General features: G+C 42.2%; 3 protein-coding genes across 4 annotated transcripts in view; 1 reads left to right on the top strand and 2 right to left on the bottom strand.

Annotated features, from left to right (window-relative positions):
- Window positions 1-5,069, top strand: part of LOC106584529 (voltage-dependent calcium channel subunit alpha-2/delta-4) — a 99,762-nt gene extending 94,693 nt beyond the window's left edge. The window contains exons 29-36 of one of the 2 annotated variants that reach the window (XM_045706555.1): window positions 412-482; window positions 915-990; window positions 1,396-1,448; window positions 1,598-1,653; window positions 2,441-2,461; window positions 2,618-2,735; window positions 2,984-3,182; window positions 3,448-5,069. In XM_045706555.1, coding sequence (XP_045562511.1) covers window positions 412-482; window positions 915-990; window positions 1,396-1,448; window positions 1,598-1,653; window positions 2,441-2,461; window positions 2,618-2,735; window positions 2,984-3,182; window positions 3,448-3,549 — 696 coding nt within the window. In that variant the 3' untranslated portion in view covers window positions 3,550-5,069. The remainder of the gene's footprint in view (window positions 1-411; window positions 483-914; window positions 991-1,395; window positions 1,449-1,597; window positions 1,654-2,440; window positions 2,462-2,617; window positions 2,736-2,983; window positions 3,183-3,447) is intronic. The other variant, XM_014169929.2, reaches the window with a different exon arrangement.
- LOC106584530 (AFG3-like protein 1) lies at window positions 5,064-20,438 on the bottom strand. Its single transcript, XM_014169930.2, has 16 exons — window positions 20,033-20,438; window positions 19,689-19,770; window positions 19,343-19,428; window positions 17,888-18,037; window positions 17,630-17,701; window positions 16,500-16,624; window positions 16,062-16,332; window positions 12,887-13,024; window positions 12,507-12,660; window positions 12,172-12,279; window positions 11,820-11,945; window positions 11,618-11,728; window positions 10,646-10,761; window positions 8,050-8,250; window positions 7,292-7,486; window positions 5,064-6,840 (listed from the first exon to the last, which is right to left on the bottom strand). The coding sequence occupies exons 1-16, from the start codon at window positions 20,159-20,161 to the stop codon at window positions 6,616-6,618; spliced, it is 2,289 nt and encodes a 762-aa protein (XP_014025405.2). The 5' UTR covers window positions 20,162-20,438; the 3' UTR covers window positions 5,064-6,615.
- A 36-nt stretch (window positions 20,439-20,474) lies between these two features.
- Window positions 20,475-23,899, bottom strand: part of urah (HIU hydrolase) — an 85,566-nt gene continuing 82,141 nt past the window's right edge. The window contains 2 exon segments of the mRNA NM_001140724.1: window positions 20,475-20,903; window positions 21,041-21,176. Coding sequence (NP_001134196.1) covers window positions 20,814-20,903; window positions 21,041-21,176 — 226 coding nt within the window. The 3' untranslated portion in view covers window positions 20,475-20,813.

The raw sequence follows: 23,899 nt of genomic DNA, 5'->3' as shown, positions 1-23,899 counted from the left end.
GGGGAGTGTATACTGTACTGTATAGGAGGTTAACCTTTCTGTCATGTTAAATAAGCTGTGACACTCATTCACAGACAACACTATCACCCTGTGAAGTGTAAAACGACTAACATACAGTACATGATAGTAACAGGTAAATACATAGACGTACAGAATACTGTAAGGAGCAAGAGGGCATATTAAGTTTAGCCTCTTGTGGCTGTGTCTAATTGATGGTGTTGCTATGGGAGTTTGTGCTAGGTCATGCAGATTTGAAGCAATAAGGTACTGAAGGCTATTCTTGGTGTTACGCAATCTCCCTCTGGCTCCATCTCTCTGACGCTAAAGAGATCCCTTGTATAGTCAGAAGTCTCTGTAGACCTAGATGATGTCATCTCTGAATATAACCCCCTCCTGTCATTGTCTCTACAGGTCGGACGTTTCTTTGGGGAAGTGGACGGGTCTGTGATGGCAGCGTTGATTAAGTCGGGCATGTACAAGAAGTAAGAGGAGCTACATTACGATGGATATATATATTATACCATTGATTGATCCTTTTGTGCAAGGTTATGTAACCCCTAACTTCGTAGACCCTTTCCTGCAGTCAAATGTATTAATATTCTTCATCATTTCATAATTAATCAACTTTTTTTTACCGCCGAAAATCTGGTGTTTCTACGTCAAACAGTTTGCTATATTTCAGTCTTCTGTGATGTATATAAAGTGTAATATTGGGATGCAAACTCAACATTGAACACATTTCAACTCTATATCTGACATGGTACTGGTTTCTTCTTTTCTTTTAGTCCATAACCATGTGTGTGAGGTGTATACTTTTGTTTCAAAATATATTTGTTTAAAACTACCAAGAAACACTCTGAGTGACCCTGATTTAGCCCACTGCAGTAAAAGGCTAATCGTTGTGTGTCCAACAGGGTGTCGTTGTATGACTACCAGGGAATGTGCAGATCAGGACACAGTCATTCCAGTAGTGCTCGCCCTCTGCTCAGCGTGAGTCATGTTTTTCAATATTTCTTAACCATGAAGAAGGCACTATTTGCTGAAACGTTTGCTATGTGCTGCCTGCTGGTTGTATAATATAATTACTTAACAGATGCTCTCTTCTTGTTCTCTTTCACTTGGGTTACCTATGTTTTATTCTCGTTCATCTTTCTCTCTCTCTCTCTCTCGCTTCCTCTTTCTCTGTATCTCTCTCTCTCGCTCCCTCTTTCTCTCTCTCTCTCTGTATCTCTCTCTCGCTCCCTCTTTCTCTCTCTCTCTGTATCTCTCTCGCTCCCTCTTTCTCTCTCACTCGCTCTCTCTCTCTGTATCTCTCTTTCTCTCGCTGTATCTCTCTCTCTCTCTCTCTCCCTCTCTCTCTATCTCACTCTGTATCTCAATCTCTCCTTCCTGTAGCCTTTCTATGGTCTTGCTGCAGTGATTAAATGGTTCTTCTCTCACATGTTGATGTAAGTGTGAGATGCACTTTTCATGCTGAGTTTATGAAAAATGGTCTGTATATGCTGTTTATCATCACTCTAGTGTAATGTTGTTTTGAACTGAACTGAATTGTTTTTGACACTTCATTTTCTCTCCCAACAACTCTGCTTCTGTACAGGTTCTTACTGGAGTTCAACTTCTGTGGGCTATGGCACTCGGATTACGTTGTAGACGGTAAATGCTCCCAATACTTTATGTGACAAAGGCCATTGCAAAGAGGTTTGGATACATACTTGTGGAGGTAGAGTCCTACACCAACTTCAAATCAAATCTAAATTGATTGGTCGCGTACACAGATTTACAGATGTTATCGCAGGTGCAGCAAAATGCTCCACCAGTGCAGCAACACCTGGTAATATAAAATAAAACAATACACACATAATCCAGAAAAATAAGAAAGTTAGAAATATCAGAAGGAGCAATGTCAGAGACTGGAATATAAATATATATACAAATAATGGTGTGAATAGACAGTATGGACAGTATATGAATAGAGAAGGTGTGTACAGCAGTAGTTATATAGGATGCGCCTTGAATAGAATACAGTATATACATATAAAGTGGGTAAAACAGTATGTCAACATTATTCATGTGACCAGTGTTCAATGACTATGTTCATGGGGCAGCAGTCTCTAAGGTGCAGGGGAGAGTACCAGGTGGTAGCCGGCTAGTGACTAAGGCTAGTGGTGACTGTATAACAGTCTGAATACATGTTTGTGCTTTCATATACATTTGATGAATCATCCTGCAGTTTTCATACCATATCTCATGGTTCACAATTCATTTTCTCTTCATCCAATTGCTTTCTCCCAACCATTTCTCTCATCCAATTGCTTTCTCCCAACCATTTTGTCCCCCATGGCTATCATGTGACTGTATGCCGATCCCATTGACATGTTCATCTCCATGGTGAATGGTGCCCCTCCATCTCCTATCCTCTCCACCGGGATTCCTAACACAGCCAAGGCTGGCTACCATACATGTGAGTAGAGCTCCACAGCTCTCGGATGGGTGCCTACTTCTGGGTAGAAGGTGTGCGTGTGTGTGTGCGTGTGCGTGTGCGTGTGTGCGCATGTGTGTGTGTGTGTGTGTGTGCGCGTGCGCATGTCTTTGAAACAAACAACTTTATCCTCATTAGCCCATAAAGCAAAGAGGATGGACGCGTTGCAGCCGTGTGACACAGAGTACCCTGGCTTCATGTTAGACAACTCCATCAAAGAGACCAACAGCCTCCTCAAATGTGGACGCTGTCAGAAGTAAGAAACCTCCTCAGTCAACTCCACAGTGGTGGCGCCATCTTGTGGCCATTATACCTACCTGCAATTATCTGAACTGCATTAGACTACATTTTTTTCAATGTATCCACAATGTATTGATAGCTGAATGTGTTGTGTTCCAGAATGTTTGGAGTGATGTTACACAGAGATACTAAAAATAAAATAAAGTGTTACCTTAAATTAATATATAATTCTATGTAATGTTGACTTAATATTTTGTGTGGCAGGATGTTTGTGGTGCAGGCAGTCCCTGACAGTAACCTGGTGTTGATGGTGGTTCAGGCGGACTGTGACTGCTCCCGGCAGTACTCCTCCATCACCCTGGAGCCCAAAGAGGTCAAATACAACGCATCAGTCAAGTGTAACAGGATGAAATCTCAGAAAGTCCGGCGGCGCCCAAAGTCCTGCCATGCCTACCATCCTAAAGTCAGCCATCCTCCTCTCTTTTTAACTGGTTGTATAATGGCATAATATTGACTTAATTACAGTTGCTGGTTACTATGTTTGTATTGCAGGCATGTTGAAATTGAAAGAGAGAAGTGTTTGTTCAATTTAAATTTAATTCAAGTCCTACAGATGAATAGTTGAAGTAGAATATTGTGTCAATCAATATAAAGCAGTAGCAGTAAAGTCACAGCAGTTTCCATAACGTTTTGTGTTAATATTGAAATGGTCTTCTTGCTGATTGTAGGAAAATGCCAAGGACTGTGGAGGAGCTTCAGAGATCAGCCTATCGGTGGCCCTCTTCTTGACTTCTCTGGCCACCTCATTGGCCCTGCGCAGATGGACTTAACCAGGCTCCATCTCTCTTATGGCCTGTGGTTCTCAGATGGACATGAGAATGCAGACTAAACAATCTTAACATTCCGTTTTTGTACATTTTCTCAAAGACCTATAACTACGTAAATAACCCACTAGCACAGTAGTTCAAGTCAACTCTGGAGTAACAATAAAAGGGCTATTTTCTTGTAAGACTCATTTTCCCACACCGATAGAGAAAGAAACTAACCAGTCCTAACAAATGCCTCAATTTATTTTGTACGAGCCATGGGATATGAGTTTGTGGACATGTGAATCGAAGGGAGAGACTGTTATTTTTATGGAGACACTGATATGGTAGAACGATTTCAGCCCTCTACTGGGCAATCCATCTTAGTGCAGACTGAAGGACAACCACCCTGACAACCTCACTCAGCTGGAGAACTGTTGCCATAATATGCCCATCAACAGGAAAATAGGAACATTTTCTCATATTTATCTCATTTTTATACACAGTAACATTAAGATGTACTGTATTGATACTGTTGTTTTTTTGTATGTTGGAATGAACTACCGTACCAAAACTTTGTGCTACAAAAGAGGAAGGAATATTCATTTGTAATTTATAAGCAATAATGTATGTCATGACACTGGTGATTTGAATTGAACATGCTGGTGACTATTCCCTCAGAACTGAGAGGTGAGATCTAGTATAGTTTATGATTACTGGTACGCATGAAGCTTTACCAAATCATTGTCAGGGGGAGGAGACTGTTAAACAACAATAACCTATTGTCAAATGTGAATCAGAACATTTCATTTTTTTCTGTCTTATTCCCTACCCCACTGGACACAGGGCTCAATAAAATCCGTATCGCCGTAGTCCAGCGCAGTAGCTCCAATTGAGCTGACATATGCAGCGTTTACTGTGAATGCAGTCTCCTCAAAAGCGGGAACATTGCCTTTAAATTGAAATTGCGCTGTAGCGACGAATTACGGCGATACGGATTGAATTGAGCCCATACTTACATGAGAAGCTGAGAGCAGCACAGGATCATCCACAGAGCAGCATTATCAAATCAATCACATTTTATTGGTCACATACAAGTGTTTAGCAGATGTTATTGCGGGTGTAGCGAAATGCTTGTGTTTCTTGCGCCGAAATTAGGGGTTAAGTGCCTTGCTCAAGGGCACAACGGCAGTAGGTGGCACCTGAGATGTTGATGCCAGCAACCCTCTGGCCCAGTTCTTCCCTGTAAAATTATTACAAGCTCACTGTTGGTAAACATGATGTATTTCAATATGTGAATCATCAAAACGATCTGCATATAGTAGCTAGGACTACATATAAATGAGATGCCATAGGTGCTTTGAGATATTGAGGACTATTACAATATATTGAATATTTAAAATATGGTATGTTGTATCTTATTCATTGTTGTCCCCTATAAGAGCTAGACCAATAAGAAACTGATACCTGAAGGACATTTTCTGTGACGTGTGCAAATGGTTGGTGGCAGTTGGTACTGGAAACACACTGATACTGAGGAAATTCACCACTGCATTTATTTATCAAACAAAAACATGTTTTATACATTGTAGTATAGCCATTGCTTTCATACACAGAATCTTTTTCTTTTTAATACAAATGGAAAAGCCCTTTCTGTCCATCCCCAGTAACTGGAGAACAAGAGGTTGACTGTATAGTAACAGGCAGACTTACCATCAGTGCACAATCCAAAATACCAACTACACACATTTTAAACTAAATGTATTATAGGTTATTACATCAGTAATTCTAAACTGTTTGACATCTTCAGTGGTGATCAGAACTACAGAATACTGGAAATATCTAGGGGGACAATTTTCACAAACCTATGAGAGAAATTTAGTTGAATATATTGCTTTAATGTGAGGTAGCAACTTCCTGATTCACACAGATCACCCAATAAAATAATTTGTTTACAATTCTGTAGGGATGTATGCTACTAGCGATACTGTACATCAGCAGCAGCAGATTACTGGAGCAGCAGAACATCTAAAGCTCCGTTTATACATGATTCTAACTTGCGTCCTTTGTCCTGCTCTTGTCCACATTCTGATTGTGCTCACATTTTTAGACACATGTAGACAATCAAAAGACACATTGTGATCAGATCATCCTGCCCACGCATTGTGTCTGAATATCTTACAAGTGTGGACAGATCTGGACAGAGAATCCATTTAAATAATTATTCTGCCCTCTAAGTAGCACCATTGACTGAGTACATCAATAAGTCTTACAATAAATATTATTTAGAAAGGATAGCTGTGAAATCATTTGCATAAAAGTAGGAACAGGACATCTGGTCACAATCCAGAAACAGTTGATGGATAATAGACACATTTCTGGAAATACAGGCACAATCAGAATGTAGACAAGATCAGGAAAAGGAACCATGTTAGCACCAGGTATAAACTGGGCTTAACACCACACTATATAGTTGTAGTGTGAGGGCTTAATCACAAATGACCAGTGCAAGGCTGGGAGATGGTAGAGGCAGTGCACATTTCAACACATCTAGGGTAGTATATGTGTATCTTTCTGCCAGTAGCATTTTGATGAACTAGGATATTAACATTGTTCATAACCAGTACCTTTATGTCATTGGTATATAGAGATGAACGACACGGTTTGAAATGTAGCATTCATTTGAGGGAGGGAAAGAAATACAGTTGGGAAGAAGCCCCTTTTATTGAAATAAATAGCTGAAGATATCAAAACACGAGGCAAATGTACATGACTCAGTTGACAAACGTATTTATATGGAGAAAAAGAAAACATGCAACTCATAAAAAGATCAAATCTCTCAAACACAATGTGTCCACTGTCCATTAAATTAGCCTTTGAGTACCATGAGGCTCACCTCCAATATAGCCAATAATAAGGCATTGAAAGATTTGCATTCTGATTGAAAGTTTGTTTTGCACTCAGATAAATATGTCCGAGGGCAGTGTACTATGCTAAGTCACCCAACCCTCCTCTCTGCCTAGGCTACATGACTGGTGTGTGCTAAGACAGAGGTTGGGTTAAGAGGTTGCCTGTCACCGTTTGTCCTGCCTATTGAGCCTGTTTCTCCTTGGCTGTGTCCAGCTCCTCAGCTAGGTCCCCTCTCTCCTGGTTCCAGTCCTTCAGGCCCTCTGGCAGACTGGTGTCCTCTTCAAAGCTGCCTGTCCCCTCCACAAACTCCTCATAGGTTGACTTTTCCTCAAATGGCCGTGGCCCCAGCAGCTCCAGCATGTCTGCCTTGCCCAGGACCTCCTTCTCCAGGAGACGCTTCCCCACCTGGGGTGAAGAGAGAGGAACGGTGGGGTCCCAGAGACAGTCATGACACAGGGTGGACATGAGAAAGAGCCAGACAGCAGCTCTAGGGACTACTACATTTCTGTTTGATCTTAAAGCCGCCATCCTTAATGGTGAAACGGTCACGTACGTTTTGAGATATTACAACAAAAGAAGTTACTGCAAACCATCAACACAGTTTTTTCCCCATCAGACATCATTGCACGCGCAATATGTACTGCCATAATTTTTTTACCATGCTGCACAACGCTCCTCAGCTCTGCTACAATAACAACAGTGGTGGGGTTGTTAGTGGTGCCGTTTCCCCATCTTTAAGCCCAGCAAGAAAACTAAATCTAGAAGGGTGTGCCCTTGACAATCGAGCATGACATGACAGAGTAATCTGAAAACCTTAGAACTACGTGATGTTCACGTAGGTCAATGCAATTCTCACCATGTCCACACACTCTCTCTTGTCCACAATCAGCTCCATGGTCCTCTGGTAGGCGCTGTCCACCAGGTCTCTGACCTCCTGGTCTATGAGCTCTGCAGTGGCCTCGCTGTAAGGCTTCTCCATCACCATCTCCCCTTGCCGAGGAAGGTCAAAAGACACCTGGCCTACCTTCTCACTCATCCCAAACTGCACTATCTGGAGACAGGAAGAGATGTGGGGATCAGAAATACAACAGGTACTGTGAGATAATTAAGCAGTAAGGCCCGAGGGAGTGTGGTATATGGCCAATATACCACGGCTAAGGGCTGTTCTTATCCATGACGCAACGCGGAGTGCCTGGACACAGCCCTTAGCCATGGTATATTAGCCATATAACACAAACCCCTGAGGTGCCTTATTGCTTAATTGTAAACTGTTTACCAACGTAATTTGAGCAGTAAAAATAAACTTTGTCATACCTGTAGTATACAGTCTGATATACCACAACTATCAGCCAATCACCATTCAGGGACTCGAAACACCCAGTTTATAATAGACAGTAACATTTCCCAAGACAAATTCCTTTCAACACTGTTGAATTGTAACCATAGCTTTTTTAACCATCGCTTTGTTTTTTAATTGTAACTGGATTTCATTTTAAAAGCTCTGGGGATTCATTCTGAAATCTCTGACGAAGGCTGTGAGGCTGAAACGTTAGCTTAGCTATCAATTAAAGTGCAGCGCTTGAACTTTCCTCTGAATGCCATATAGTAGGGTACCTGTGCGTAGGCTGACTGGGTGACCTTCTTCAGGTCATCCTGGGCTCCAGTGGTGATCTTCCCAAAGAAGACATGTTCAGCCACACGTCCTCCCAGCATCATACACATCCTGTCAAACAGCTGCTCCCGCGTGTACAAGTACTGCTCCTTGGGGAGGTACTGGGCATACCCCAAACCCTTCCCTCTGGGGATGATGGACACCTAGGGGAAGAGAAAAGGGACACATGGCATTAGAATAGTGAAAGAAAAGCAACTTTACAAATCCCGCTCCTTCTAGATCACACATGCCACATCTTTTAATTTCATTGTATCAACACGTGTGGTTGAATTGTGTTTTTAAATGATCAAATCATAGCCCAACATTTCCATCAGACTCACTCTGGAAGAGACCCTCAACGCAGAGAGAACAATATGGAGCTGAACCTGCAGAACGGACGTTTGATTGAATTGGGCCATAAAGCACCTCATGACGTAAGCCTTCATGTCCACACAAAGAGACCACTATGCCTGCAGACTGCTACCCGTCATGGGGACCTAGTTCGCTCGCGTGACTCATGGTTATACAGCATAATGAACTCTAACAAGTCTTCTATTGATTCCAGTTGTTTCTTCATTTCTTTATTTTGGGGATTTGTGTGTATTGTTTGCTATAGTGCACTGTTGGAGCAAAAAATATAAGCATTTCCCTGCACCTTCGATAACATCTGCAAAATACACTATATACACAAAAGTATGTGGACATCCCTTCAAATTAGTGGATTTGACTATTTCAGCCACAAGCGTTGCTGACAGGTGAATAAAATAGAGCACACAGCCATGCAATCTCCACAGACAAACATTGGCAGTTGAATGGTCTTAGTGAAGAGCTCAGTGACTTTCGACATGACACCGTCATAGGATGCCAACTTTCCAGTCAGTCAAATTCCTGCCCTGCTAGAGCAGCCCCGGTCAACTGTAAGTGCTGTTATTGTAAAGTGGAAACGTCTAGGAGCAACAACGACTCAGCCAGAAGTGGTAGGCCACACAAGCTCACAGAATGAGACTGGCCAAGTACTGAACCGCGTAAAAATTGTCTGTCCTTTGTTTCAAAACTCACCACCGAGTTCCAAACTGCCTCTGGAAGCAACGTCAGCACAATAACTGTTCATCCGGAGCTTCATGAAATGGGTTTCCATGGCCGAGCATCCGCAAACAAGCCTAAGATTACATTGCGCAATGCCAAGCATCGGCTGGAGTGGTGTAAAGCTCGTCGCCATTGGACTCTGGAGCAGTGGAAACGCTTTCTCTGAAGTGATGAATCACACTTCACCATCTGGCAGTCCGACAGATGAATCTGTGTTTGCTGGATGCCAGGAGAACGCTACCTGCCCCAATGCATAGTGCCAACTGGAAAGTCTGGTGGATGAGGAATACTGGTCTGGGGCTGTTTTTCATGGTTCGGGCTAGGCCCCTTAGTTCCAGTGAAGGGAAATCTTAATGCTACAGCATACAATGACATTCTAGAGAATTCTGTGCTTCCAACTTTGTGGCAACAATTTGGGGAAGGCCCTTTCTTGTTTCAGCATAACAATGCTCCGGTGCACAAAGCGAGGTCCATACAGAAATGGTTTGTCGAGATCGGTGTGGAAGAACTTGACTAGCCTGCACAGATCCCATCAACCCCATCGAAAACCTTTGGGATGAATTGGAATGCCGACTGAAAGCCAGGCCTAATCGCCCAGCATCAGTGCCTGACCTCACTAATGCGCGTGACTGAATGGAAGCAAGACCCGGCAGCAATGCTCCAACATCTAGTGGAAAGCCTTCCCAAAAGAGTGGAGGCTGTTAAAGCCGCAAAAGGGGGGACCAACTCTATATTAACGCCCATGATTTTGAAATGAGATGTTCGACGAGCAGGTGTCCACCTACTTTTGGTCATGTAATGTATGTGTACTCGACCAATAACTGATTTATGCAATTAAGACAAACGTACTCATTTTGGGCCATGTCAATTTTGAAACCTAAATGTGTGTTAAACCCATGCAGGAGAATCAAAGTTATTATTTTAGAACCCCACTCAAATCCATTCAATATCCCCATATTCCAACCTGTGATCCAGTTGTGTGACAGACACTGTCATTGACCCGTCTGCAAGCCAATGTCAGAAACTGTTCAGTATGACAATGTGAACAGTACTGCAGTGGGACTTGGTTCATTCGTACACTATTTCACACCTGGGATGTATAAGATGCGTTTTGAGACTGGACAGTATTGGGAGAGTTTGTTTTTGCCCTAGCACTACACAGCTGATTCAAATAACCAACTCATCATCAAGCTTTGAATATTTGAATCAGCTGTGTTGTGCTATGGCAAAAGACAAAATGTGCACACGGGGGGGGGGGGGTCAAGACAGAGTTTGGGAAACCCTGCTCTATTCACACCAACACACAGTGGAAGGTGCTGCTGGGCTGTTTGTTTTGAGCAGTGTCAAAACTGCACTATGAAAGTCACATGCAAATGTGCTAGTAAAATAATATATATATTTCTCTGGTTAGCAACCCCCAACCAAACAGCCAGGTAAACAAAACCGGGCCTTTAAAAGAGGGAGTTACTGTACCTTCAGCAGTGGGTCAGCATGTTGCAGGAACCAACCCACTATGGCGTGGCCAGCCTCATGGTACGCTACAGTCTTCTTCTCATTGGGCTGCAGAACCTGGGTCTTCTTCTCAAGACCTACAGACAGAGACAGACAGACAGCAGCAGTGTTATATCTTCACCATTCTATTACCATCCACACCTCACCTCATCCTAAAGATGGGACATTCACAACAGTGTTCATTTTGTCAGCTATTTTAGATTTTTTATTTTTTTTTGTCTTAGTGTCTATGACTAAAACACCTTTAAGTCCCATTTTAGTCATTTCATCCTTCTTATGTTTACTTATAATCAGTTGACTAAAACTCCAGGACAATTTGTCTAGTTTTAGTCACATATTAGTCAGTGCATTTGTTTTACTTTCATAGCCTACATGAAAGCAAGAGATGGTAAAAAATGATTGTTTCTAGTTTAAGCTAGTTACAATTGAAGTGTCCTGGCTGCCCATCAGTTCAAAAGATTGACAAGTGACTGAATGACTGCCTGGGAGCTGTGTGGGAGAGCCGGGTAGATAGGCTCAATCGGATCACGCAACTGAAAGACGTTAATTCTGCCAATGAGAGGATTGCATTAAATACTTGGCATGCATGCTTATGATTGGACTAAACAGATGAAAAGAAGCTTCCTATTGGGCACACACTGGTTGAATAAACGTTGTTTCCACGTTGACTCAATGTGGAATAGACATCTGTTTATGTCAAATTGAATGTCCAATAGTGAAGTGGATTTCTCATCTCGTCACATTTTCATAAAATGAAAACGAATGTCAGTTTTTTTCCATGGCATCTCGTCTCGTTATCGTCATTAGTTTTCTCAGGGAAAATAAGTTGTTGACAAATATTTATTTTCATAGCTATTGTTGATTTAATTAACACTGATTCACAAAGCTGAGATAACATAATAATACAAGGACATGGAAGACATGACAACCCACCTCCAATGACCCTGTCGATGGCCTGCTCAAAGTGTTTCCCTTCCACATGTGGGTTGAGATGTCTAGCAGCAATGAGGGCAGACTCGTTACACACGTTAGCTATGTCGGCTCCTGGTGAAGACAGGAAGACAGAGAGGATGTTTCAAAAACATTGACATGATAATCAACATGGCATCTTCTAACACAGAGCAGCTCAACTTGCCTGTGAAGCCTGGTGTGGCGGCAGCCATCTTCCTGGCCAGTCCGTCTTTGTCCATAGCAGGGTCCAGTTTGATGGGCCGTAAGTGCACTTTGAAGATGGACGCCCTGCCTTTGATGTCAGGTGGGCCTGAGACATGGACATGTATTGTATTTCATGAAAGACTAATTTAGTCTGCTGATTAGGAAATTGTTATGTATGGATTATAAATGTGTTATGAAGTCCTTAGATTTACATAAAGTCTTACCGAATGGGTAGTACTTCTCAATATGAATATCAATATGCTGTATGTTGACAATTCACTGAAATTACCACCGCACAGCCTGAGCTCCAGTTCAATTGAAAGACTCCATACCTATGTAAATCTGCCTGTCAAATCTGCCAGGCCTCATGAGTGCAGGATCCAAGATGTCTGGTCTGTTGGTGCCGGCCAGGACGACGACGTTAGTGCTGGTGTTGAATCCTAGAAGAAAAACACTAGGGAATTACCCTCACAGTATATGCATTACAGTTCATTAAGTAAACATTTTAGAGTAATGGCAGAAAATAACAGCTTTATAACAGATGACATCATAGAGCGCCAATGTCACATAATAATAGTTATTATTTCATAAATAGGGGACACCTATGAGATTAACCAGCAATATGATAGAGAGTGTGAGTTTGCGATCTCATTTCACCCATACTCACCATCCATCTCCACTAGCAGCTGGTTGAGAGTGTTCTCCTGCTCGCTCTGGCCACCAAAATTTCCCCCGCCCCTCTTGCGACCCACGGCGTCTATCTCATCTATAAACAGAATACAGGGGGCGTTCTTCCGGGCCATGGCAAACATGTCTCTCACCTACAGGGGGGAAACAGTCAATACTAAGTCTCTAAAACATTTTCATTCACATCCTCACAGTAAGCGATGCATTTCAAGTCAAATGGATTGAAATGTATCTATGTGGTTAGCAAGCTAGTAGATACAGCTATTTGCAGCTATGATCTAAAATGCACATCATGTGACTTGAAAACGGATGGTATGGAGTCAGGTGCAAGTGTTCCCTCTGGTTCTAGTGTGAACTCACCCTGGCAGGCCCAACACCCACAAACATCTCCAGGAACTCAGAGCCGTTGACAGTGATGAAGGGGACGTTGGCCTCTCCTGCTGTGGCCTTGGCCAGCAGGGTCTTGCCTGTGCCTGGAGGTCCAGAGAGCACAGCACCCTGAGAAAACACAGCACAACACATGAGATTTAAAATACCAGTATAATGGAATGTTCATTTCTCATGGGCTGTGAAAAGACAGCAAACTACATCTAAAATTAAAAGGCATTTTCTTCCTACATTGAAAGGTGTTTCTTGACTACTATGACTGCTGGGCTGTTGTCACATCCCTTAACTTTGGAATCTTGGTCCCCAGTAGGGTTGAGCGGTATCCAGATTTTCATATCGAATACCGTCCTTCTCTCATCCCGGGATTTACGGTATTAACGGTTTAGTACAGAAGTGTGTGCAATTTTTTTTAAATAAATGAAGCCCATTGGGAGTCTATTACCAGAATGCTAACAAAATCTATCGCAAGTAATAGCGAATAGCGCAAACGAAAAAACCGAGGCACAACCAAATGTCATTTTTGGTGAGTTTGGACATTAACAAGCGAATGTGAACGAGTGACATTGTGTAACTGAACAAAGTTGATGCATAATTGTCTGAAGCAAGAACAGTACTGGCTCTGGAGCAGCATGTGTACAGTGGTGTCTGTGTGGAGTCGCTAGGGCAATGGCCTTCCGATAAGAGGGGGGAAGAGCAGACAGGCCGAGAACGGAGAGGAGAAAAAAAAACCGCAAGGAAATCAAACCTACAGATAACTCATCCAAAGGGATTTGACTTCTCAAACACAGCAGAAACCTAACAATATGGATGCCCAGTCATCCTTATTAATTCAGCTACTTACTTAGATAACTAGCAAGTTAAACTTAGGGGTCACATTAACGCACAATTCTATGATAAACATCGGAAATATGATGGCCATGCATAGTTTTAGCAAAAAATACCTTGCTTTTTCACAGTAAGCTAATTTACTTATAGCGTTGCAATTCTGTTGTCATCTTATTAAAATTCAGCTATTTTCTACTGAATGTGTTGCACTAATGTATTTTCTATAGTTGCACATCTCTGATCACTCTATTGAAGCAAAAAAACAACAACACTTGGCTTCAAAATAAAATGCGACCCCTGTCAATACACAGCTGGACTCACCTGCTCCTGCTTTCACTCGTTGTGCTATTTACAAACAAGCATGTGACTGGCTTAACTGTTCAGGGAACTATGGTAAGCTTCATAATGGAAAATAATGAGACGTGTGAAATGTAGAACACAAATCTGCTTTTTCTCTTAACATATTGCACAAGTTGACTGCAGGTATTTACTTAAAAAGTAGATATACAAATTTTACAATTTATTGAAAAACGTAAAATAGTTTCAACGGTATTGAAAAACCATCCCATGGCTATTTCCAAATACCCCAGTATACAATATACTGCCCAAGCCTAGCCCCCAGGTCCAGGTACTAATGTTGTCCCTAGAGCTGGATGATATGGACAAAATATCATATCACGATACTTTCGAAATTTTAAGACACTATGATTGTATTTGAAGGGATTGTATGTTTTAGAATAATAAAAGTTCTCAATATGCTTTATGAGTAGTTCATGACCGTAGGGTGGCAAATAAGTGATTTTAAATGGGGCTTTCTTCATTTATACTGTTCAATCCAACTCCAAACAACAACAAAAAACGAACAAATGATTAGCATTTTGATCAATTTCTACATTTCCCGCACTTGTATTATCATTTCTGCACTGTGCAACGCAGCATGATACGAGAAAGAAAATATAGGCCTAGTTAATTGGTGAACTGTTGGAATCATGGAAATAAAATAATTATTCTAATACTATAGTTATAATTTAGTGGGCAGCACCTTGAATACATTATTGTTTCACATGACAACGAATTAATATACCAGGGAGGAATTATTGTCATGGTAGGAACCAAAGTGTTGGTCAGTGTTTCCAGGTGACTTTCATTAGATGTTACATTACATGTTTTCTTACTTCATGTCGCTAGCTAGCCAACATACTCATGCCTAGCCTATTCCTCTCTGATAAGAAACCGTTGCACAAACATGCTTATGTACTGTAGGCCTACACCAGCACTGATATCAGGCAGTATTAGATAGCTACATTTGCTCTGACACATAGTACAAAATATTTTTTAAACTAACCCAAGATAGACCAGAGCCTGTTGTTTCCAATGGGAGCAAATTAATCATAATGGGCAGAATAAGCAAGGAGGTGGGCAGAGCCAAGCATGAGCTAGTGAGATCCTATTGGCGCATTCTACAATTTATTTGCATATTTCCGTTAAGGAACGCCTACTCTGTGAAGTGCGGGTGTGCAATAACTCAATTCGCACTTGCACTCCTCCTAAACAACGTATTTTTTAGAAACTTTGGTGGACTGTAAAGTAAAGTCTACAAAACGCAGTCCACTCTGTTACAGATTCTAGTTTTAGAAACAGAAAACTGTAAGGCGATCAAATGTTTCATAGAATTTGCTGAATGTCAGCGAATGTCCATCTCACTTCATCTTCTCCCACTGCCGTCCACTGGGCTTTCTCTCATCACCATATTTGGTAGTGAGTGGAAACGCCACTCAGATGCTTCACATTTATACATCCGGTGAAAGATCTGGCTCATTGTTCTATCTGTGTTAGCACATTTAGCAAGCTAGCTAGCCATCTAACTAGCGATTAGCTAATTATTTTAGCAACACCTTGCTAAGAAAACACAAACTAGCAGATAGTAGTTTGCAGACAGTAAGATACACAAACTAAGTGTATAGAACGCTTGTGGAACTCAGCATGTCCCCAACATTGTTGCATCCATCTGACCATGAACTGCAAGAAAGTGCTCGTGACTCCGTGGTCGAGCAACTGCTCTCTCCTTAAGTGACAGGGGGCATGGTTTGGTGTGCTTAGCGGCATGCAGCAGCAGGAGTAGAGGGAGAGAGACAACTCAAGAAGCAAATGGAGTAAACTATAAAAACTGACAGTACACGTGCCAGAGTCGTGTATCACATTTAACAAACCAAACATTGAAATACCATTATAGAAGGTAAAGTAAAAAAACTGGTCCGTGCATCAATACCGGTATATAGTAACATACGGTATACCGCCCAGCCCGAGGTGTCCCATCCCTTACCTTTGGGATCTTAGCCCCCAGGTCCAGGTACTGCTGGGGGTTCTTCAGGAAGTTAACAAACTCCAGAATCTCCAGCTTGGCCTCCTCACAGCCGGCCACATCCTTGAACTTGGTGTTGATGTTGTCCTTCATCATTTTTGCTGTTGATTCGCTCATGCTGAAGGGACCACCTCTTCCACCCCCAGCGCCTCCTCCCATTGGTCCCCGCCGCAGGGTGAAAAGCAGGAAACCAATCAACAGCAAGGTGGGGATCATGCTCATCATAAATGACCTGTAGGAGGAAGGAAAGTTGTAAAATGATGATGACAGTCATAGTTAAAATGTTAGCTTGTACATGAAATTGGACATATGAGTGTGCTTCAAAACAAATCTCAGAGTGAGAAATAGTCTAGCCCTATTGAGGCATGAATACGTGTGTGTGTGTCTGCATTAACTCACCCATCACTCTCGGAGTTGTACATGACAGCTGCCCGATGAGAGGGCTCCAAGCCCAGCTCGTGATGAGCCGCCTCCAAGTTCCTCTCGAAGGTGTCCACACTACCGATGTTAAACCACACATAGCTCTGGGGAAAGACCACCAACACAACAAGTCAATGGATACTCTTTACCACTAGAACCTTTCAGCCTATCAGTACCGGCTAGAGAATGTTGCCGAGTGTCCCCTTTTAGCATATGCATCAGATGCATATTAACCTGCAAGGGGCGCAAACATAACCACCAACGCTTGATAAAGAGTGCATAAACTATTGTAAAGGATTAATTGCATGACAAAATATTTGTGGAAATATATCAATAAAAAAAAATAACAATAGTTATTTGTTTAGATAGTCAAGGATATGTTTTGTATAATATAATAAGTCCTAGAAAAAAAACATAGGCCTGTAGCCTATTTTAGTTTCTCTTACAATAAAAACATTAGTGTAATCCATTTAATAAACTTTCTTTGTAGATTCGATTAGTAATAAGAGTTACAGTAATTATTTACGTTCAGTTACAAAGAATGGTATCAACGTGCAAGGTCAAATGATTTGCTGCTGACAAATAGGCATAACACAAACGCATCATAACACTTGATTTTCTAAATTAAATCAACCTCTTCACACTGCTTATCATTCAGTTAGGCCTCATTTAAATTACATTGTGAAGTAAGGTTCACAATTATCACCCATTCATCCATTTGTCATTCATTCAGTGAGGAGAGAGAGACACATTAGCGCCTGGCTGGGTACCAACGTCCTACAGCACATTGGTGGGTTAAGAAAAAAAATGTATGGGTAAAAAGGCTCCACAAACACAAAAGTTTCTAATTTCCAAATTCTGACAAATGAACAGTAAACTACAAACACTTAGAAAAAGTCAGGGAAGGACAAAATAATCAAATGTCAGCGGCCGTTGGCTATGGCGGTTCAAGTGTTGTACTCTCAAAACACTAACTTCCTCATTTAATCTAGTTTGATCAAACCTACTGAAAGCCCTTATTCACACCGGCATGAATATGAACTCATCAAGTGATTCATCACGCTAAGTGAGTCACTGTTCTGATTCCAGAGAATGGAATTTTCACCTACCGCATCAGCCTCTGCTCCTGGTACTAGAATGACTCGGACATACTGTTTGTTGACAACCTCTAAACGGTCGACCTGTGTAGAGAACAGACACAGACAGCGACATACAAAAAATTTAAATATAACAAAATAATGGAAACAAAAAAATTCTGTGTCTGAGCAGTTACATCACCTTGGCATTATGATTGTACTAATAACAACATGTATTTCTATAAACAGTATCTCTCTATTCTTCACTGAATTGTTGTACTTTGTTCTCACCATTCCTCTGCCAAGGTAGCGTTGGACAAAGTCCTTCCAAGTGATCTCCTTGCCAGTGTCTCTGAATTGATAGTAGAGCGTGGCAGAGGATATCCCAGCAAGTACCACTGCCAGGGCACGGAAGTCTTTCTCATCCCATGGGATGTCACCCTAGAAAGGCAGAGGAAAGGTCAACATGTTGAGGTATCTGCATCCAGTGCCATAGAACGTCACACCATATATACCTACTTACCTCAATCACTCCAGTACCCCTGCACATTGAGTATGTTTCTGACCTGTATATACACTGAGTGTACAAAACATTAGGAACACCTGCCCTTTCCATGACAGACTGAGCAGGTGAATCCAGGTGAAGTCTATGATCCCTTATTGATGTCATTTGTTAAATCCACTTCAATCAGTGTAGATGAAGGGGATGAGACAGGTTAAAGAATGATTTTTATGCCTTGAGACAACTGAGACACGGATTGTGTATGTGTGCCATTCAGAGGGTGAATGGGCAAGACAAAAGATTTAAGTGCCTTTGAATGGGGTATGGTAGTAGGTGCCAGGCGCACTGGTATGAGTGTGTCAAGAACTGCAATGCTGCCGGGTTTTTCACATTCAACAGTGTCCCATGTGCATGAAGAATAGATAAGAGCGGATAATGGATAAGAGCGTCTGCTAAATGACTTAAATGTAAAATGTAAGAATAGTCCACCACCCAAAGGACATCCAGCCAACTTGACACAACTGTGGGAAGCATTGGAGTCAACATGGGCCAGCTTCCCTGTGGAACACTTGACACCTTGTAGAGTCCATGCCCCGACAAATTGAGGCTGTTCTGAAGGCAAAAGTGGATGTAACTCAAAATTAGGAAAGTACCGTAATGTTTTGTAAACTCAGTGTACTTGCATTCTCGTGTTTCTTCATCTCATCTCGAATTTCTTGTGTTTTATTCTATTTTTTTATAATCTATATTATTACTGCACTGTTGGGAAAGTTACACCTGTTGCATCCTGTGCAAGTGGCAAATAAACTTTTAACCCACACACAAACAATACCACCCGCTCCTTGATTTGACATGTAAATACCAACATGTACATATTACCTCAATTGCCTCAACTAACCTGTGGCCCCGCACATTGACTGTACCGGTAGTCCCTGTGTATAGCCTTGCTACTGTTATTTTATTGTTACTCTATAATTATTTGTTATTTTTCTATTTTCTTATTTTTTTACTCTATAACTTATTTTTCTTAAAACTGCATTGTTGGTTAAGGGCTTAAGGGCTTGTAAGTAAGCATTTCACTGTAAGGTTGTATAACTGTTGTGTGCCATTCAGAGGGTGAATGGTATGAGTGTGTAATAATACCTGTTGTATTCGGTGCATCTGACAAATACAAATTGATTTCAAATATCCCTCATAGAATTGGGTGTAATACTATATAGACAGACCATTCACATCACACACACCTTCTGCATGCGGCTCCACCAATCTTTCCCTCCTCCTCCTCTTTTCCCTCCGCCTCCACTGCCACCTGATTCCTTCCCTTTACCATCTGCCAATCAAAAGTGAATGACAGCATTAGGTCGGTCCACTCCAGGCAGACACAGTTAGAGCCAAGGAACATCATCCTGGTTGGCAGATCTAGTCAGGGTAACCTAGGTTGACCCCTTAGACCAATATTCCCCTTGAGGAGATATCACTCAGATAAAAAATATTTTCATTCGACTGCATACCACTAACATTAGGCTCTATAGCACTGCAGTTCATGATTTTATGTAACAGACACTTCTAGACATGTCTCTCGTGGCTTACCTTTTGGCGGCTCAGTGGAGTACTGTAGTCCATGAGATGTAAAGATTCCATCAGGTGACAATAACTTACTTTGAGCAAGCCTCTGAGGAGGAAAGCATAACATCCGGATTATGGGAAAGAGTTTGATTTATAACTGGTTGTGTAGCTAGCTAGCTAGCTAATAGCTAACTTGGCTAACTAGTCTGTTGACCTAACGTTACTGCACTGCCTAACTAATATAGGCACACAGTTCTGACAGCACAATAACAGTTCTAGCCATTGTTTGTGTTGTATAGAACTAGCTAGAATGGCTAATTAGTTTGTGCCTAATTTCAGTTGGCTTAACGAACACAAAACAACCTTACCCTGACCGTGGAGCCACGATAGCCGGGCAGCACAGAGAAGTTCCTTGACACTGCACTGCGTACACATGCTCTCACTGCGATCCGTAGAGGCAAAGCAGCCGTCGAGAGAAGCCCCAACATTTGAGCCATTCTCCCGCTGGCACTTGCCCTCCACTCGTTAAAAAAATATCAAATGTTCTAGATATTCTGGCTTCTTACAGTTCATCCGTGTGACAGTGTTGGATAACAGCCACAGTCATTACATACTGCAAGAGCAAGAATGTCAGAGCAAGACCACTAAGGACCCCAATAAATTGACCAAAATGATGCCTGACAATCTGGGTTGGAATGGAAATGTTTTTCCATTGATTCTTAGGGTATGGTCAACAATTGCATGTAAAATATAACCATGTTTAAAATACAGTATATCAAGGATGATATGTGTTCAATAATTACAAGTTTACAGCTTTAATTAACTTTATTTCATTTATGCGCGAATAGGACGACTTTGAGTTTTTCTGCGGAGCTCGGTCTTGCTCTGTGATTGGCTGAGAAACACACACGCACATTGCATCATGGATGAGCAATTTGACAGGCGATTACAAAATGTGTACGTTCACGATGAACAGACAACAAGCTAAATATTCAGCACGTGATAGCCATTTGACTTCAGTTCATCATCATGACTATTTCAAACTACAGTAACTCGACCACTTAGGTATCAACTGGACATGTAAGCATTTTAGGTCGATTAACCACATCCATGGTATAGTGCGGGCAGAGGCTCAGACGAGAGATGGCTCTAACTTCCCCTGTACGTGCTATAGGAGAAGCGGCTCAGGAGCAGGGGCAAGTGGAATCTCTCGTTGGGGTTTGTTATAGTGAAGACAATCTGTTGAAGAAAAAAAAGAGAAAGAAACAGAACATAATAAGGGTTTGTTGGTTTTAATCTTTCAAAAATGCCGGAAATTCTTCCAGGCAAATGTATTGGTAGGTGTATTGATACGTCCATGGCTGATACCCACTTACCTCAACATATGGGTAGAAGGAGTTGTGACCCAAACTCTCCCAATATTGTCCAGTCTCAAAACGCATCTTATACATCCCAGGCGTGAACGCTTTTGTAGTGATGAGTCCAGGACAGCGACCATCATCGTCGGTGGTTCTAAGATAATGAGAACGTTGATGATTCTGCATGGGTTTTTGTCACATATTCAAGTTTCAAAATTGACATGGCCCAAAATGAGTATGTTTGTATCTTTTCAATTGCATAAATCAATAATTGGCCGTGTACACATATATTGCAGATGTTATCGCAGGTGCAGTAAAATGCTTATGTTTGACTAGAATACAGTATATACAGTGCATTTGGAAAGTATTCAGACCCCTTGACTTTTTCCACATTTTGTTAAGTTACAGCCTTATTCTAAAATTGATTAAATATTTATTTCCCTCATCAATCTACATACAATACTTCATAATAACAAAGCGAAAACAGGTTTTGAGATGTTTTAATTTTTTTGCAAATGTATTAAACATAAGTATTCAGAACCTTTGCTATGAGACTCGAAATTGAGCTCAGGTGCGTCCTGTTTCCATTGATCATCCTTGAGATGTTTCTACAACATGATTGGAGTCCACCTGTGGTAAATTCAATTGATTGGACATGATTTGGAAAACCACACACCTGTCTATAAGGTCCCACAGTTGACAATGCATGTCAGAGCAAAAACCAAGCCATGAGGTCGAAGGAATTGTCCGTTGAGCTTCGAGACAGTATTGTGTCAAGGCACAGATCTGGAGGAGAGTAACAAAACATTTATGCAGCATTGAAGATCCCCAAGAACACAGTGGCCTCCATCATTCTTAAATGGAAGAAGTTTAGACCCACCAAGACTCTTCCTAGAGCTGGCCACCCAGACAAACTGAGCCATCAGGGGAGAAGGGCATTGGTCAGGGAGGTGACCAAGAACCCGATGGTCACTCTGACAGAGTTTCAGAGTTCTTCTGTTGAGATGGGAGAAACTTCCAGATGGACAACCATCTCTTCAGCACTCCACCAATCAGGCCTTTATGGTAGTGGCCAGACAGAAGCCATTTCTCAGTAAAAGGCATATGACAGCCCACTTGGAGTTTGGCAAAAGGCACCTAAAGGACTCTCAGACCATGACCAGCAAGATTCTCCGGTCTGATGAAACCAATATTGAACTCTTTGGCTTGAATGCCAAGCGTCACGTCTGGAGGAAACCTGGCACCATCCCTATGGTGAAGCATGGTGGTGGCAGCATCATGCTGTGGGAATGTTTTTCAGCGGCAGGGACTGGGAGACTAGTCAGGATCAAGGGAGAGATCCTTGATGAAAACCTGCTCCAGAGCGCTCAGGACCTCAGACTGTGGCTAAGGTTCACCATCCAACAGGACAATGACCTTAACCATACAGCCAAGACAATGCAGGATTGGCTTCGGGACAAGTCTCTGAATGTCCTAGAGTGGCCCAGCCAGAGCCCGGACTTGAACCCAATCGAACATCTCTGGAGAGACCTGAAAATAGCTGTGCAGCAACGCTCCCCATCCAACCTGACAGCGCTTGAGAGGATCGGCAGAGAAGAATGGGAGAAACTCCACAAATACAGGTGTGCCAAGCTTGTAGCGCCATACCCAAGAAGACTCAAGGCTGTAATCACTACCAAAGGTGCTTCAACAATGTACTGAGTACAGGGTCTGAATACTTATGTAAATGAAATATTTCCGTTTTTTATTTTCAATACATTTGCAAAAATTTCAAAACTGTTTTTGCTTTGTCATTATTGTGTGTAGATTGATGAGGAACAAAATTATTTTAATCAATTTTGGAATAAGGTTGTAACGTAACAAAATGTGGAAGAAGTGAAGGGGTCTGAATACTTCCCGAACGTACCGTACATATGAAGTGGGTAAAGCAGTATGTGAACATTAAAGTGACCAGTTTTCAATGACTATGCACATAGGGCAGCAGTCTCTATGTTGGGGGGTAGAGTTCCAGGTGGTAGGCGGCTAGAACAGTGACTAAGGTTCAAGGTAGGGGACTGGGAGAAGGTCAGCTAGTGGTGACTATTTGTCTGATGGCTTGGAGATGTTTTTAGTCTCTCGGCCCCAGCTTTGATGCACCTGTACCATCTCCGCCTTCTAGATGGTAGCAGGGTGAACAGGCCGTGGCTCAGGTGTCTGAGGTCATTGATGATCTTCATGACCTTCCTGTGACACAGGGTGCTGTAGATGTCCTGGAGGCAAGGCAGTGTGCCCCCAGTAATGCGTTGGGCTGACCGCACCACCCAATCTGGAGCAGCTCTAGTTCACCCCCTAAAACCCCACAGTCCACTAGACAGTAGTAGGCCTATATCAGGCAGCTGTTCACCCTACCCCACAGTCACTAGGTAGTAACACTATATCAGGCAGCTGTTCACCCTACCCCACAGTCACTAGGTAGTAACACTATATCAGGCAGCTGTTCACCCTACCCCACAGTCACTAGGTAGTAACACTATATCAGGCAGCTGTTCACCCTACCCCACAGTCACTAGGTAGTAGGACTATATCAGGCAGCTGTTCACCCTACCCCACAGTCACTAGGTAGTAGCACTATATCAGGCAGCTGTTCACCCTACCCCACAGTCACTAGGTAGTACCACTATATCAGGCAGCTGTTCACCCTACCCCACAGTCACTAGGTAGTAGGACTATATCAGGCAGCTGTTCACCCTACCCCACAGTCACTAGGTAGTAGGACTATATCAGGCAGCTGTTCACCCTACCCCACAGTCACTAGGTAGTAGGTCTATATCAGGCAGCTGTTCACCCTACCCCACAGTCACTAGGTAGTAGGACTATATCAGGCAGCTGTTCACCCTA

This window comes from Salmo salar, chromosome ssa23 (genome assembly GCF_905237065.1).
Source record: "Salmo salar chromosome ssa23, Ssal_v3.1, whole genome shotgun sequence".
Lineage (NCBI taxonomy): Eukaryota > Metazoa > Chordata > Actinopteri > Salmoniformes > Salmonidae > Salmo > Salmo salar.
Note: the sequence above shows the minus strand (reverse complement) of the source record. Positions and strands in the feature narration are given on the sequence as shown.

Coding starts and splice junctions, on each gene's coding strand:
- LOC106584530 (XM_014169930.2), bottom strand. CDS start 20,161: ATGGCTCAAATGTTGGGGCTTCTCTCGACGGCTGCTTTGCCTCTACGG. Junction 17,702..17,887: donor GCTACCTTGGCAGAGGAATG/GTGAGAACAAAG, acceptor TTCTCTACACAG/GTCGACCGTTTAGAGGTTGT. Junction 11,946..12,171: donor TGACAGGCAGATTTACATAG/GTATGGAGTCTT, acceptor TCCATGTCTCAG/GCCCACCTGACATCAAAGGC.